The sequence below is a fragment of the Python bivittatus genome, unplaced genomic scaffold (assembly GCF_059951505.1).
Source record: "Python bivittatus isolate LINGU-HERP-01145 unplaced genomic scaffold, Pbiv_v1 ctg000410_np1212, whole genome shotgun sequence".
In the NCBI taxonomy this organism is placed as follows: Eukaryota; Metazoa; Chordata; class Lepidosauria; order Squamata; family Pythonidae; genus Python; species Python bivittatus.
This window is the reverse complement of record NW_028277067.1, coordinates 1,351,718-1,367,838: the sequence shown is the minus strand read 5'-3', so window position 1 is coordinate 1,367,838 and position 16,121 is coordinate 1,351,718. Positions and strand designations below refer to the sequence as shown.

Genomic DNA, 16,121 nt, shown 5'->3' with positions numbered 1-16,121 from the left:
GCTACTGTCCAGTGTCCAGCTTTTAAGGGAGGCTACAGTAAAATGCTTGCAGATGAAACTAACCTGGAAGGGAGCTGGTGTGTATGGATCAGTCTGAAATGGCCAGTAAGCATCCTTCTGATAGAATCTGCTCCTGATTATTTGACTCTCCATCCATTAATGCAATGGATGGCAAAGTGTAACAGAATGTACACAACCTTGTGTCATTGGATGTTGTCTGCTTAAAGGGATAACGGTCTTACTCATGGGCTGGGCACAAGATGAAGGCAACATCATGGGGACGTGGCAGAAAAATTATGTTGCCGGGACATGTTTGTATCATGGTTACATGCAAGCAGGAAAAGGCTCAGGGGTTTTACGAGGACTGACCTAGATGCATCCTCTGCGGAAGATACAGAACTCTATTCCTTTTTCTGTAATTTCTATCAAGTTTGTTAGTAAGCATTCCATTTTCTTACCAGGTGTCCCTCATTAGTCTAACAGCAAACTGGCTAGGCTATTCGGAACTGGGAGCTATCAAGTCCCTGAGGACACTTCGAGCACTGAGACCCCTTCGGGCCTTGTCCAGATTTGAAGGCATGAGGGTAGGTGTGGTGTGACATTCCATAATTTTATTCCTCCAGTTTCCTTCTATGCAGAGGGAGGGAGGGAGGGAGGAAGGAAGGAAGGAAGGAATCTGATGCTCCCTGCCAGCTTCCCATAAGCAAAGTCAGTGGGGAGGCTGGCAGCAAATTGCAAGTTGCTCACACTCCCACTGCTTTTTTGCCCTTGGTACAGTAATTCTATTTCTCTGTTTAGGTGAGGAAATATCTCTGAAACAATGACCCAGTGGGCGGCTGTCTGGGTGGCTCACCACAATCAAAGAAAGAAATTACAATAAAACATAAAAAAATAAAGAAAAAATATGGCAAGTGGTGTAGGCCTGGGTGAAGAGCCAGGTCTTCACTGCTCTTCTAAACAACAGCAGAGTGGGGGCCACCCAGATCTCAGGGGGAACCTTGTTCCAGAGGGCAGGCATAGAAGGCAGGCTTCCAGGGTCCTGAGGAATGACATTATTTAATCAAAGCAATTGAACTGCGCCAACCCTGCAGGATTGAATCAGCTGGGAAGATGTTATGGCAGGCAGGTGGTCCCTCAAGTAACCAGGCCCTATGCCATGTAGGGATTTATAGGTAACAAGAAGCAGCTTGAATTGCACCCAGAAGCAAATTGGCAACCAGTACCACTCATGAAGCAGCAGTGTTATATGGGCATACTGGGGCATGCCCATTACTGCTCACACGACTGCATTCTGGACCAGTTGAAGCTCCTGGGTGGTCTTCAAGGGCAGCCCCATGTAGAAACCATTGCAGTAGTCAAGCTGCGAGGTGACTAGGGTATGAGTTACTATTTGGACAGCCCCCCAATCTAGAAAAGGGTGCAACTGGTGCACCACATGGAGTTGTGCAAAGGCCTTCCTAGCCACAGCTGGTATCTCCTCTTCAAGCAGGAGCTGCGAGTTTAGGAAGACCCCCAGATTGTGTACCAACCTTGCAGGGGGAAGTGCAACCCTATCCAAGGTCGCAGATGGAATATCTCCAGAGCTGGGCAGTTCAAACACCCACATCCATTCGGTCTTGGTAGGACTGCCCCACCCAAACCCATATAGCCCCCTGTCAGCCCTTTGAGATAGTCCAGACAGGAAACCAAAACCATGAGTACTAATACTACCTTTATTGTAAGGTAACAGTAACAGAATCTTACAAGTCTGAAAACACTTCTCCTCTTCCTTGCCTTTACTTTCCAGAGAACTAGGGACGATCCCTTCTAGACCCTTTCTCTACCCCCATTTCTTCTGTGGGCTGAGATATCTCTTGTCTGGCCATTGCTCTGGCTGCAGCTCTTCCTCCTGTCTCCCAAGGTTATTCTCATAGTCCATTACACCTCCAGGCATTGGGACAGAACCTTGTCAGCCTCACTTGTTTTTTATTATTATTAACGTATTATAAACTTATTTATTTATTCTGAATAAAATGTTTTAGGACTCAGTTCTCTTGATTCTTGCTTTAAACTAAATCAATAGACTTCTGGCATCTCTGAATTATAACCCTCAGATTTCTGATAGCTCTGAATTATCTATAAAGATTTGACATGTTAATGTTCTTACTGCCTTTTCTCAACTAGTATAAATTTTATTTGAATTCTCTTCTCCATCCTAATTCAGAATTTAAGCTAAAAACAACTTTTCAAAAGGGCCATATTCTGAATTTGCGAAAAGTTTTGTTTTTTATTTGCTTTTATTAAATCCTGAGTAGATTCTTTCTCTGGGTACTAGGTGGTTGTAAACGCTCTTTTGGGGGCCATCCCGTCCATCATGAATGTCCTCTTGGTATGCCTGATCTTCTGGCTCATCTTCAGCATTATGGGGGTCAACCTCTTTGCAGGGAAGTTCTATCGCTGTGTCAATACCACCACAGGTGACATCTTTGAAATCCAAACTGTAAACAACAAAAGTGACTGCATCAACCTTATCGAAGTTGAAAATGCCACTGATGTCCGGTGGGTCAATGTCAAGGTCAATTTTGACAACGTGGGCTTAGGCTATCTCTCCCTTTTGCAAGTGGTAAGTAAGCATGCTTTCCCATAGGAAATGTTCTCCTTTAGTTGGAACCTGGCCTTGCTTACATAGAGGCTCATATGAGAACCTGCCAACTAAAGTATTGGCTAAAACTAGCCTCCTCGGCTGGTTCTTTGGCCTAGTTAATCCTAGCCAATAAGTTTATTTCTTCCCGAAAATAAAACATAGCTTTGAACCCAAATTATTGTGACCTAACAATTCAGTTTTTAGAATGTCTGGGCCTAAGAGAGCCATCCTAGAGATTAAAATTAAAGTTGACCTGGATCTGCAGGTAGAGCGGAACAAAGCCCCGTATTACTGCAATGGCATCCACTTTAATAGATCTTTCATTTTTTCATTTTCATTTTTTTTATCCCGCCTTTATTATTTTTATAAATAACGCAAGGCAGCAAACATACCTAATACTTCTTCCTCCTCCTATTTTCCCCACAACAACCACCCTGTGAGGCGAGATGGGCTGAGAGAGAGCGACTGGCCCAAAATCACCCAGCCAGCTTCCAAGCCTAAGGCAGGACTAGAACTCAGAGTCTCCTGGTTTCTCACTACATGACATTTCTTATGTCCTTTTTCCCCACACAAACTTAGCCAGATTCAATGCTTTGTCTTCTGTGGTCTTGAAAGAAAGGTTCAGTAATATTTCACTATGAGACCATCTGTGACTGACAGTTTTGTATGTTTTAATGTGCTGTACTCTCAATCAGCCCCTGGCATTCCAAACTAATAGCATCCCTACTAACTTTCTGCTTGGGCTGATCTGATGAGAACACCCTATTTTTGCCAGCAGGCTGGTCTATAGAACTATCTAGTGCACTCACCCACTGTTTTATATGTTCACTGTAAGAATGCTTTGAGGTTAATTTTTGTGGTGCCTGAGGTTGTCTTCATCTAGTTTGTAATTTTTTTCTATTAATTACCTAGGTTTTCCATTGATTTTCTCATTTTATCTATTTGACATTTTGGTCTTTGACCAGAACTGAACTGAACTGAACTGAACTGAACTGAACTGAACTGAACTAAACTAAACTAAACTTTCTCTGCTTGTCTGATCTGGAAAAAAAATGACCTTCCAAATATGCTTTTATTTCTACACACTGAAGTTATATATTGCTTGGCAAAGAAAATGTCCTTCAGAATGGACTCTATTTCCCCCTCTAATATGGTGGGTGGTGTTTAGTCTTTACCCTCACTGAAAAGTCCAAACACTTTGAATAGTATATCCCACTACAAGGGTCACATTCAGAAATAAGTTCCGTCAGGTTACAATGTAGAGGAAAGGTCGTTTGCATCCATGAGGGATGAGTTTCTACTTTTATTTGTTTTTATGAAGAAATTTCCTGCTGACGTGAACACGTACTATTCTGTTCTATTTTCTCTTCCCCTGTTTGTTCTTAAAAAAACCAAGCTAGATGATTCAGAACAAATATATTTGTTTTTCCTGTACCTGCTCAATCAATATATATAGCAGGTGGTTCTAATTTTCATTAAAAGGGACATGCTAATGAGGTAATATAATCTCCTTTATTTCCCTGTTTTAACAAAGCCAGTTGTGTGATTGAATAAACATGGCTGTCCTCATCCTTTCTTGTTCTCCCTTCACAAGGCAACTCTTCTATTTTTTTATTTTCTATTTTTCTAAAAAGTTTAGAAAAAGAGAGTGGAAGATGTAACTTCCAGAGTGAGTTGCCTGTTGTGTGCTATGCGTTTATATATGATTTTACAGATTCTGCGTTCTCTATTCTCAACCAAATCAATATGTCCTGCATTATTCTTCCTTGTAGGCCACTTTCAAGGGCTGGATGGACATCATGTATGCAGCTGTTGACTCCCGGGAGGTAAATTGAAAAGAGAAAGTTACTTTCCCTCTTCTGAAGCTCTCATTGAGAACTACCAGGGGGTTCATTGCTTCCTTTGCTTTTTTAGCAGGAGGAACAGCCTCAGTATGAAGTGAATCTCTACATGTATATTTATTTTGTCATCTTTATCATCTTTGGGGCTTTCTTCACTCTCAATCTCTTTATTGGTGTAATCATTGACAATTTCAACCAGCAAAAGAAAAAGATAAGTGTCTTTTATTTATTCGTTTCTTTGTTCAAAAGCATATGCCCTCTTTTTCAAATAATTAGTTCTGGAGATGTCTTTTACTGGTAATGCAGACAATCAAATTACCCTCGTACAACCTCCCTGTAGCTATTGGATGGGACCAGGCTGCTCTCCTTTTGGCTGTTCTTCCCAGGAGAAAAAGGGTACAGCGCAGTCTTCTAGTGGTCCAGAGTCTCTTACCAATGGCGGAGGACAAAATGTGCTTCTCTTTAGTTCTGGAGCCCCATGACAAATTTTCGTTCTGGTTTTCCAGTATAGAAATTGCTATCTACTTTCCAAGTTTGTAGAATTACATACATTGGAGCTGACAAAGGCAGAAGCCTAATATGCTTGGGATAAAATTATAAACATTACTTAGAAGTGATTCACAAATTGCTGTGAATAATCTGTGAGCCTGTAGCTGCAGATTCAGTAACTGGTTTACAGTTCAGTTTCAGGGGTCAGATGTTAAGACTGACGAGCTACCTTGAGTTCCTAGAATCCTGAAAACCAGGACTGTGCTGTTGGACATAGAGCATAATAATCCACTGTAGATAGCTTAATTTCAGTGCGGGCTCATTCCTCCCTGAGAAGCACACTCAACTACAAGGAAGATAAACTTTCCCAACAAATACACGCATAAAAAAAAAAAAATCCTTGTATTAAGGCCTTCCAAAAAAAGGGGGTGGGGGGGAGATAGACAGATACATATACCAATACTGTCATGCTTTGTGACTTTGATGCATGGTACCAATAGAAGAGAATATGTGTAGCTCAGGTTGAACTGTGGAGTCCCTGGAGTTCTCTGAGCTTGGCTGTTTTCTTGCAAACATTTCATTACCTGGCTAGGTAACGTCTTCAGTGGTAGAATGGAGTGGGGTTTGCTCTCTGTTTATATACAGTGGCATGTCCTGCCAGTGTTTGTGGGGGTGGGGGTTTTGTGTTGTTTTGTTTTTTCTCCTGGTAGTTCCTTGATTAGGGTATTGTTTACTGCTGATTTTATGTCTGGTGATAATCTTGGTGTTAATCTCTGCTTATCTGGGTGATGATTGCTGGTGAGGAGATGTTCTGGTCTTTTGTTTTCCTTTTTATTGGCTCTTTTGAATAGTGTGTAGATGTTGTTTATGTGCCTCTTGATGGCTGCTTGGCTGAATACCAAGCTTCCAGAAATTCCCTCGCATTTTTGGATTTAGCTTGGCCTAAGATGCTGACAGTTTCCCAGTTGAAACTATGATTAAGTCTGTCCATGTGTTGTGAGATTAAGGAGTTTTCATCGTGTCTTCTGATTACTAGTTGGTGTTCATGGATGCGCCCTGCCAGCCTTCTGCCTGTCTGTCCTACAGAGCAGTTGTTACAGTCCTTACGCTGTATGTTGTAGATGACTCCTGTTTTTTCTTCTTGGGCTACTGGGTTTTTTGGTTTGCTTAAGATGTTTTGGAGGGCTTTAGTTCGTTTGTGTGCTACGGAGGCACACCCATGGGATCACCACTGCCAGGACTCATAGCAGAGATTGTAATGCAATGCCTAGAAACTATATAAACAGAGAGCAAACTGCATTCCATTCTAGCACTGAAGACGTTACCTAGCTGGATAATGAAACGTTTGCAAGAAAACAGCCAAGCTCAGAGAACTCCAGGGACTCCACAGTTTGATGCATGGTCTCTGGTATTAACTTGAAAATTAATAACAACAACAATAATAATAATATTTAACATCATGTCTAATAAGGGTGATTCTCTTTTTACTTTGGAGGCAAAGATATCTTCATGACAGAGGAACAAAAGAAATACTACAATGCCATGAAGAAACTAGGTTCAAAAAAACCAGTGAAGCCCATCCCAAGGCCCCAGGTATGCCATTCTCAAGATCCAAGTCTGTGGTCAGTGTCAGATTTCCTCAGACCCCCTGTATTTAGATATAAAACTAATCTAACTATTTAGAATATTGGATTTGCCTCACTAAATGATGGTGCTATATTGTTCCCACATTTTAGTCACCTTTACTGATTATAAAGACACAGAATAAAAGTTGCATGCAAAACTAACTTACTTTGCAAAGGTCAGTCATTTTTTTTTCAGATACATATGTGTGAACAAAATATAATTCTTCTGAGCCAAAATGTCAACATTAAAGAAAGGAGCACGGTCAACCTTTGATTTAATGGACCGTGGCTGAGCAGACTTTGGATGCAACAGGCAAAACCTGTCTGTCCAATGTATGCTTCTGCACATGCATAAAATCCCATTTGGTTTTAAGGGAGAGTTTGCTTTAACAGACATTTGCACCCCCGCACCCCATCCGGCTGCATTGGTCTGATAAATTGAGAATTTACTATGTAAGACTCTAGGGATCACAAAAATAAAGAATATATCTGTCTACAGATGATGAATGTTCCTCCCTAGAGTTATGATGATTGCTATGAAGTCTATTTAACATAAGGGTAAAAACTGAGAAAAAAAATTGAGGTCATGTTCCTAGCAACTTTTCATATACCCCTAATTGATCACTATTTTTTTTCTACCAACTTTTTCTACTATTTCTTTCTCTCCTTTGCATCCCATTTTTTTCCAAAGTTCTACAGTTCCCCATTGTTTTCTTATACCAACATTTGACCTTTACCTGCCCATAAAATCTTTGTGGTCTTTATAGAAGTAGTATCATTATGCTTTACGGCAACTGTGAAATTAAATATCCTGGTGGTCCCTATAGATGCAAAAATATACAGGTAGTCCTTGCTCAACAACCATTTTTTACTGACCATTCAAAGTTATAATAGTGCTAAAAAGCTATTTATGACCGGTCCTCGCACTTATAACTGTTGAAACGCCCCCACAGTCATGTGATTGCAATCCAGCACTTGGCAACCAGCTCACACTTATGATGGTTGCAGTGTCCCGCAGTCATGTGATCGCCATTTGCAACCTTCCCAGCTGGCTTCCAGCAAGCAAAATCAGCAAGGAACTACGTGATTCTCTTAACAACCACATGATTCACTTAACAACCACTGTAATTTGCTTAATGGTCACCACAAAAAATGTTGCAAAATCGGGTGCAGTCATGTGGTGCCTTGCTTAACGACCACCCCACTTTAACAATTAATTTTCCCATCCCTATTGTGGTCATTAAGTGAGGACTACCTGTATTATAAGTGAGTCCAGGTAATGCCTTAGATTATTATTATCTCTCTCCAAGGCCACATGGCTCATGTCTTGGAGGACAATGATGTCGCCAGATGGATGAGATTAAAACATTTCAGTTTACTTTGTAGAAGTTAGGAAATATTAAGGGTAAAATTGGATGAATTAGACTTTACAGGAAGTCTCACAGCTCAACATTAGCCATTTTCTCACCAAATTTCAAAAGCACTATCTCAGTAAGATCTGGGATCCACTAAATGGGCTGTGGGTCACCCATCCCTCCCTTAGGAAATCTTATAACCCAAAAGGGTCACGTGTCTAAGGAGAAGATGAGATTTTAGTGCAATACAGGGACATTTTCTCATTGCTAACAAAATATAAGGAAAAAATATGCACTTTTTAGTACAGAGTTGAGAATCTTGCTTCTTTTTAAAAAGTAGTAATTATTGCTTATTTCTTATTTCTTCAATCATCTCAAGGCAGTAAACATGGTAGAATTTTATTTGGGGGGGCACACTGGATGATTTAGTATTAGCCCTTTGCCCACTTCAACTTTCTTCTTTGAGTTTTTCTCCATTTCTCTTCCTTTTCTTTCGTCTCCATGTTTGTCATTGTCTATGTGTCTTGAACCTTTTCTGTGTTTCTGTCGTACACACATGCACACCTTCCAAATTATTGAAGAACAAATATCAAGGGATGATCTTTGATTTTGTGACTCAGCAAGCTTTTGATATAGTCATCATGATCCTCATTTGTCTTAACATGGTAACAATGATGGTGGAAACAGATGATCAAAGCCAAACCAAGATAAATATCCTTGCCCAGATCAACTTGATCTTCATTATCATCTTCACATCTGAATGTTTTCTCAAGATGATTGCCCTGCGGTACTACTTTTTCACTAATGGCTGGAACATCTTTGACTTTGTTGTGGTCATTCTCTCCATTGTAGGTAAGAAAAATATAAGCATAACTTATTTGTTTCTAAAATTCTTCAATCCAACAGTATGTACAATGGAAGTAATAGGGTAAGAGTAAATATGGCAAAGGATAACTACAATTAGCTAGCAGCTATTATATAACCAACATACCTTATATCCAACTCCTGGAGCAGATCTGTGTCTATAAATATTCATGTCATGGACTTTTTAAAAGTAATATTAAAGATGAAGACATGCATGAATAAACGTATCATTTTAAAATATCTTTTAAAGTGCCTGAAAAATGAGGATAAAATCAAGATTGAAAGAATGGATAAACTGTTCTTGTACTTGCTGGCATGATATACCCATGTACAAAGTAAGTTGCAAAGTTTGGCTGAAGTTGAGCTGACAACTTGGACCAAGGAACAATTGTGATCATTATTGCTAAAATTGTATGTCAGCTTTCACCCTAACAAACCTTGAACCCCAAAGTATTTATGGTTGGAGGTTGTGATGAGATACTCTTGTTCTACAAAAATCATCTTTGAAAATTATTCTGGAGTATGTCTGCTGCCTTCATAACTTGACAGGGGACAAAGTTATAGATATTTTATATGCTTGTTTCCCATTCCTTCTCCCGCATCACCCATCCTCTGGAAGATAATGCATTTGGTTTCTTACCTAGATCTGATGGCTTTTCCAGGAATATTGCCAAATTCCCAAAAAGTATTAAAAGTGTAACAATATGAATTTTCTTTGCTGTTTATGTGCAATCCATATTTCTGATTATGAAACTAGACCACTTCATGACTATAAGTGGGACCTGCAATTCAAGCTATATTCTGTTTCCATCCTTTAAAAGGCATGTTTTGGATCATTCTTTATATATCCTGCCATTTATCATGCCTGGCATCACTCTGAGAGCTCTTCCTCACTTGATAAACAAATGACAAACATGCCAGGGTAATCATTTTTTCCTGCCATATCATCATAATGTCACCTTCATCTCCTCCCTAGTGCAGAGCTAGCAGCTTAAAGCTGTCCTTAGCTGTTCTGGTTTAACCCAGTTTCTCCTTTCCCCAAAACAATTTTTGTCAAGATCTGGCACACTTTGCTGATGTGGCTGGGATCTGCCCAACTCCTATTGGCTACTCTAGGCTGCTAGGGGTATGGCTCCTCCCCTTAAGCTATGTGGCACTGACCTCTGTGGCCATTTTTGCTTGGGCTGATGGGGACACTGGCCCCTTGGATTCTGGAGTGGCACCTGCCTGATCAGTGCTTTCCAATGCTGCATCAGTTTTTTCTATTGCAAGGTTCTTATAGACACAGATTTAGGACTCTTTACCCGTATTTCTGCTTCCCAGAAGATAAACCTGGAAAGAGAGCTTGGTTCTGCCCACTGTGTGTTGCTAGTTCTGCCACCTTTATAGGAGTTCTGTTGCTTCTGCTGACAAGGGGTTTCATACTTTTTTATTGTTTTATTACACTGGGGGAGAGCTGCACTACTTTGCTTATTCCATTCTGGCTTTGGGAGCATGGATGCCAAAATTGGAGCTGGACTTCTTGGACACTTGCTACCAGCACTGCCATTCTCTTGCAGTGCTAGTGAAGCTCCCTTTCATTGCCTCCTGCTTCATTCCATGACCATCCTCCACATGCATAACCTGTTAGCTGGGCTATTTTTTTAACACAGATTTATAGCTATTTCAGAAGAACACTAGACCTACTTTCAGAAAGAGCCCAACTGACAGGTCACAGGCATAGAGAAGGGGTTGCATCAAACAGGAACATTTGTTAGGCTGCACCTTGACAGGTGGCTAAACCTGCCACTCTAAGCACCTGTCTGTGCTTTGACAATCCCATCCCACCTCTCAACAGGAGAGGGATTAGGGGTTGTTTTCCTACCAGCAGGTGGGAGGGGAGAGAAAGCCAGGAAATCTATCAGTTCCTTTTCTTAATTTGCAACTTTTCCCAGCCTCACTCCTGTTGCAGAATTGGACCAGTCACTCTCTTTCAGCCCATGATGTCAGGCTCAGGTGATAAGCCAGTCAGTCAATTCCTGTCACAACCAATGGATCAACATTTGGTTGATTCGAAAAAAGCAGACCCTGCACCTGCAGGAACAACGCTAGGAAGGGCAGTGTGGGGGGGGGGGGGAACGGGACCTGTTGCAGAATAAGGATGGGCAATGAGAGCAATACAATCTAAGTCAGTATACTTTTCTGCCATCTCAAAGTCAGTGGATAGTATTTTAATGCGGCCATCTGGAAGAGCCCTGTGAGCCCATCTCACAGCAACTTAAACCTCATTGCAATATAAAGCTAGTCATTTGTAAAGGCTATAAAAATACAGAGGCAAATGCCCTGGAAAAAACAAATTTTAAATAAAATAAAAGCTTAGTTGGCAAAACTTTCTGGAATAGGAATGTGTTCAGTAATCCATACATCAGTAGGACATCTTGCACCATTTTTATCCATTTAGTTCCATCTGATATTCCTGTTGCTGCATGTCAACTATTCTATTTAATATCTGCATTCAGTTAATCATACAGCCTTTAACTTGTTCACTTTCTGAATCATACTTCAGCAGCAGCTTATAAATAAATACCACTATATGGTCTGAATTTTGAATGGTAAGTTTTCTGAAATCAGTCAAATATCTTAGTATCCCATCTTGTTTTTTCAATTCCTTTTGAACTATATTCTTATTTGCAGTTATTGAAACCAATGAGGTGGTGCTAGCCATTCTGAGGAGAGAATCTCAGATGATTTAATCTTTCTCTTATTAATAAAGTCTTGCAATCTATATGAATTATTGTCACTCCACTGACCAAATTTCTTCATACATTCTCCTTCGTGAAAATAAATATTTAATATTGAAGCAAGAGGCAATTGATCTAGACAAATTCTTTTTCTATATGTATCCCACACTTTTAGAACACTACTTATTCTTGAATGATCCTTTATAAATTGTATTTTTCTATTTATATAAAATCAAAGATACTTGTGCAGACTACCTGGAAGTCAAGCTTCTTCCATAGAAGCAATCCACCTGTAAGATGTTGTAATCTAATCAAGTTATCCAAGTTAAACAATCATGGTAATAAAATTTAAACTTTGGTACTGCCAGTCTTTTTTTTTAATCTTGTAAAATTTTGAAATTTACCTTGAATCTTTTATTAGGTAATATAAAATTATTTTGTCTGCCAAACAAATAGTCCTTGTCATTAATATCTTCAATTCTTACTGGGATCATTTGAAACAAAAAAATTGAGCCTTCTTTAGCAAAAGAAATTATTTTTACCACAGCTATCCTTCTAAACCAGGACAATTTCAAATTTCTCCATCTTGAAATATCTGCCATTATATTTTTCCATATCGGGAAGTAATTATTCTTAAATAAGTCTTTATTACTTTTTCTTAAACAAATCCCCAAATACCTAATATTTTTTGCAGCAGTGATAAAGCCTATTGCTTGCTGTAAGTACTGTTTTTCTTCCTCAGATACATCGTGTGTCATCATTTAGATCTTGTTCTTATTGATCCAATATCCTGATACAGTAAGGAGCTATGCTGCTGCCAGCATTCCATTATCAGTTCCAAAATGTCCTTTGGGTGGATAACTATAAATGCAACATCAACTGTGCATAGTTCTAATGTATGTTCTTGATTTGATAATTATTTGATAATAATAATAACCCGTCTGGGTGACTTTGGGCCAGTCACTCTCTCTCAGCCCCACTGAGGTGTCACAGGGTTGTTGTTGTGGGGAAAATAGGAGGAGGAAGAGATATTAGATATGTTCACCATCTTGAGTTATGTATAAAAATAATAAAGGCAGGATTTAAAAAAATCTAAAAAAAGATTGATTGCTGAGAATTTATTTTCCTGTCATATCTTCTTTGCCAATTTTTGTGATAATACAGGTAGTCCTCCCTTAACTATGGTAATTGGAACCGGAATTTCCGTTGCCAAGCAACATGGTCATAAAGTGCAATGTCATATGACCATGCCACTTAGCGACGCCAGTTCTGGTACTTCCGGTTGCTATCATTAAGCAAATACCACAAGGTTGTCAAGCATGACGTCATGTGGTCACCATTTGTGACCTCCTGCCGGCTTCCGATTGACTTTGCTTGTTGGAAGCCAGCAGTGAATGTCGCAAAAGGCAATCATGTGACCGTGGGATTCTGCAATGTCATAATTGCAAGCCAGTCACTGAGCGCCAGGACTGTGAACATGTGACTGCAGGGACACTGCGACCATTATAAGTATGAGGACCAGTTGTGACTACCACTTGTTCAGTGCCGTTGTAAGTTTGATGGTCACTGAATAGGTAGTCATTAAGCAAGGACCACCTGTAATCCATGTATGATTATCTTGGCTGTTTCTTCTTTATAAATACTCTGTATCCATGTAAGAAAGTTCTTGCTACAATTCATCTTTTTCATAGTCATGAATATAAAAGCCCTTTCCAAATTATCAACGGCTTTCTTTACATCTAGGAAAATCATGGCCGTTTTCTTACTTTTTTTGTATTACCTTACTTTCTTTATATTACCGATAGCATTCAAAATATATCTGATATTATGTCTTGAATATCTCTTCAGAACAAATCCAGCCTGATGGGGGTATATCACCTCAGTTAAAGGCCATTTTCTCTTTTTGTGATTATTGCTGTAAAAAATTCATAATCTACATTGTGTAATTAAACAGTCCATACAACTCTGGACTATTTCAGGTAATTTCCCTCTTTATGAATCAAAGAAATTAAACCTTCCTTCTAGGAACAAAGAATTACTTGACATTGCTGAATTTCATTCATTTCCTGAGTTAATGATTTAATCAGAATTTCCTGGAAGGTCTTGTAATACACTTCAGAAAATCCATCTAGTCCTGGAGATTTGTTCAGTTTCAATTTTTTTACTACTGTACTTCTTTTGTGTCCTCCTCAGTAATTGGTTTATTAAAAGCTTCCTTTTGTTGTATAAATTTTGTAAGCTGTACTGTATATAAATACTCTTCAATCTGTTTTAATATCTGTTGGCTGTATAATAAATATGATCTCATGTCATTTTGTTTTACATATTATGCACAGAAACGTTTATATCCTTTCTGTATCTAAAGTATTTCACAAATATTTAGAAGCCACTTTTATTTTGGGGTAGCTCTGTATTTGTTTAAGATTGATAGGCACTCAATCACTTGATTTTGATATTAGGGGGAATTTTGTACCCTATTGGTACAATGTTTATGTCATTACAATGAATTACTGATAACCATTTTTGAAAATTGCATCTCTTTGATGTGGTATTCTGTGATATTCTGAGAAAAAATGTAACACCTTCCTGTCTTTCAGGACTTGTCCTCGCGGATATTATTGAGAAATACTTTGTATCACCCACTCTCTTCAGGGTCATTCGTTTGGCCAGAATTGGGCGTGTTCTTCGGCTAATCCGGGGAGCAAAAGGCATCCGAACGCTCCTCTTTGCCTTGATGATGTCTCTGCCAGCACTTTTCAACATTGGACTCCTCCTGTTTCTAGTTATGTTCATTTATTCCATTTTTGGAATGTCAAACTTTGCTTACGTAAAGAAGGAATCTGGCATTGATGACATTTTCAACTTTGAGACTTTTGGCAACAGCATCATCTGTCTTTTTCAGATCACCACATCAGCTGGTTGGGATGGCTTATTGAACCCCATCTTGAACAGTGGTCCCCCAGATTGTGATCCTCATCTGGAGAACCCTGGCAGTCATGTGAAGGGTGACTGTGGCAACCCCTCCATTGGCATCTGCTTTTTCTGCAGTTATATCATTGTCTCTTTCTTGATTGTGGTTAACATGTACATTGCCATCATTTTGGAGAATTTTAACGTAGCCACAGAGGAGAGCAGTGAACCTCTGTGTGAAGATGACTTTGAAATGTTCTATGAAATATGGGAGAAATTTGACCCTGATGCCACACAATTTATTGCTTACAGCACACTTTCTGAATTTGTGGATACTTTACAAGAGCCGCTGCGAATTGCTAAACCCAATAAAATCAAGTTGATCACTATGGACTTGCCCATGGTTCCTGGGGATAAAATACATTGCTTGGACATTCTCTTTGCATTGACAAAAGAAGTGTTGGGAGAATCTGGAGAAATGGATGCCCTGAAGCAATCAATGGAGGAGAAATTTATGGCTGCAAATCCCTCCAAAGTGTCCTATGAGCCCATTACTACAACACTAAAAAGAAAGCATGAGGAAGTTTGTGCCATCAAAATCCAAAGAGCATTCCGTCGATATCTATTAAAGCGGTCAGTGAAACAGGCCTCATATCTGTACAGGCAGAGTCAAGATGCGGACACACTGAGAGAAGAACCCCCAGAGAAAGAAGGATTAATTGCACACAAAATGAATGCAATATATGGCTCACAGGTAGAAATGGAAAAGTCCCCAGAAACAGCTCCATCTCTTGCACTTGAGCCAATCAGCAGCCCAGAGATTAAGAAGGATTCTGGTGAAATTAAAGAGGAGGACAATCATGGCAAGAGGGAAGATGACTCTGGAAAAACAAAAAAAAATGAGAATACTAAACGTGGTGTAAAAGAATCATTTGTATAATGAAGACACATTTGGCCAACAAATGTTGGTGTATGGTTCCAAATGACCTTTTTCACAAGGGCCCTTCTGCATCTTCTGTTTTAGTGAGCAAACAAGGTTCTTTTGTCAGATTTCAGATACTTAACTCCAGGTTTTAACTTTGAAAGCAGGACCCCATCTGGTTTCTGGTTTGTTTTTCAAATTCACCACAATGTGCACAGTGTTTCTCTCTCTCTCTCTCTCTCTCTCTCTCTCTCTCTCTCTCTCTCTCTCTCTCTCTCATAAAGTAAATGTGAATTCTCTCTACTGCTGGTGAAAAGAAAAGGCATCCTAGTTTCTTGTTCGTTTATATGTAACATAGAATGCTCCAGAATCAGTTCTGATGATTCTGGATCCAGAATCACATAGAATCAGTCGAGAATCAACTCTTTATTGGTAGAATTTTTAAGCAGTGCTGGAAGAAAAGGGGAAAAGAATGACGTATTTATTTCACTGTAGTCACATTCAAGCTTTGAATGAAAACAAAAGATCATTTCTGAAGAGTTTCACCAGAATTACTTAAACTCCAGAAGCTAAAAAAATGTACCAAGAGTATGGAAGCCTTACACTGAATCCCTGGAAAATATATGCATGTACATGGCTTCTGAGAATTCATTTACATTGTTTGTACACTTTCAAGTCTTTTTCAGGCTTAAGAACTAGAAATATGCTTGCTTTTTCAGTCAAAGCTGAAGTTTCCAGTTTGCTGAAATTAATGCCCTTTGCCAAATTCTGC

The 16,121-nt window shown here is 39.4% G+C and overlaps 1 protein-coding gene across 3 annotated transcripts in view; it reads left to right on the top strand.

The window, feature by feature from the left end:
- Positions 1 to 15,367, top strand: part of SCN4A (sodium voltage-gated channel alpha subunit 4) — a 75,077-nt gene extending 59,710 nt beyond the window's left edge. For all 3 annotated transcript variants that reach the window (XM_088143250.1, XM_025164533.1, XM_025164534.2), the window contains 7 exons: positions 462 to 584; positions 2,315 to 2,602; positions 4,396 to 4,449; positions 4,538 to 4,675; positions 6,442 to 6,546; positions 8,515 to 8,785; positions 14,115 to 15,367. In XM_088143250.1, the coding sequence (XP_087999376.1) occupies positions 462 to 584; positions 2,315 to 2,602; positions 4,396 to 4,449; positions 4,538 to 4,675; positions 6,442 to 6,546; positions 8,515 to 8,785; positions 14,115 to 15,367 (2,232 nt within the window). The remainder of the gene's footprint in view (positions 1 to 461; positions 585 to 2,314; positions 2,603 to 4,395; positions 4,450 to 4,537; positions 4,676 to 6,441; positions 6,547 to 8,514; positions 8,786 to 14,114) is intronic.
- Positions 15,368 to 16,121: the final 754 nt, after the last annotated feature.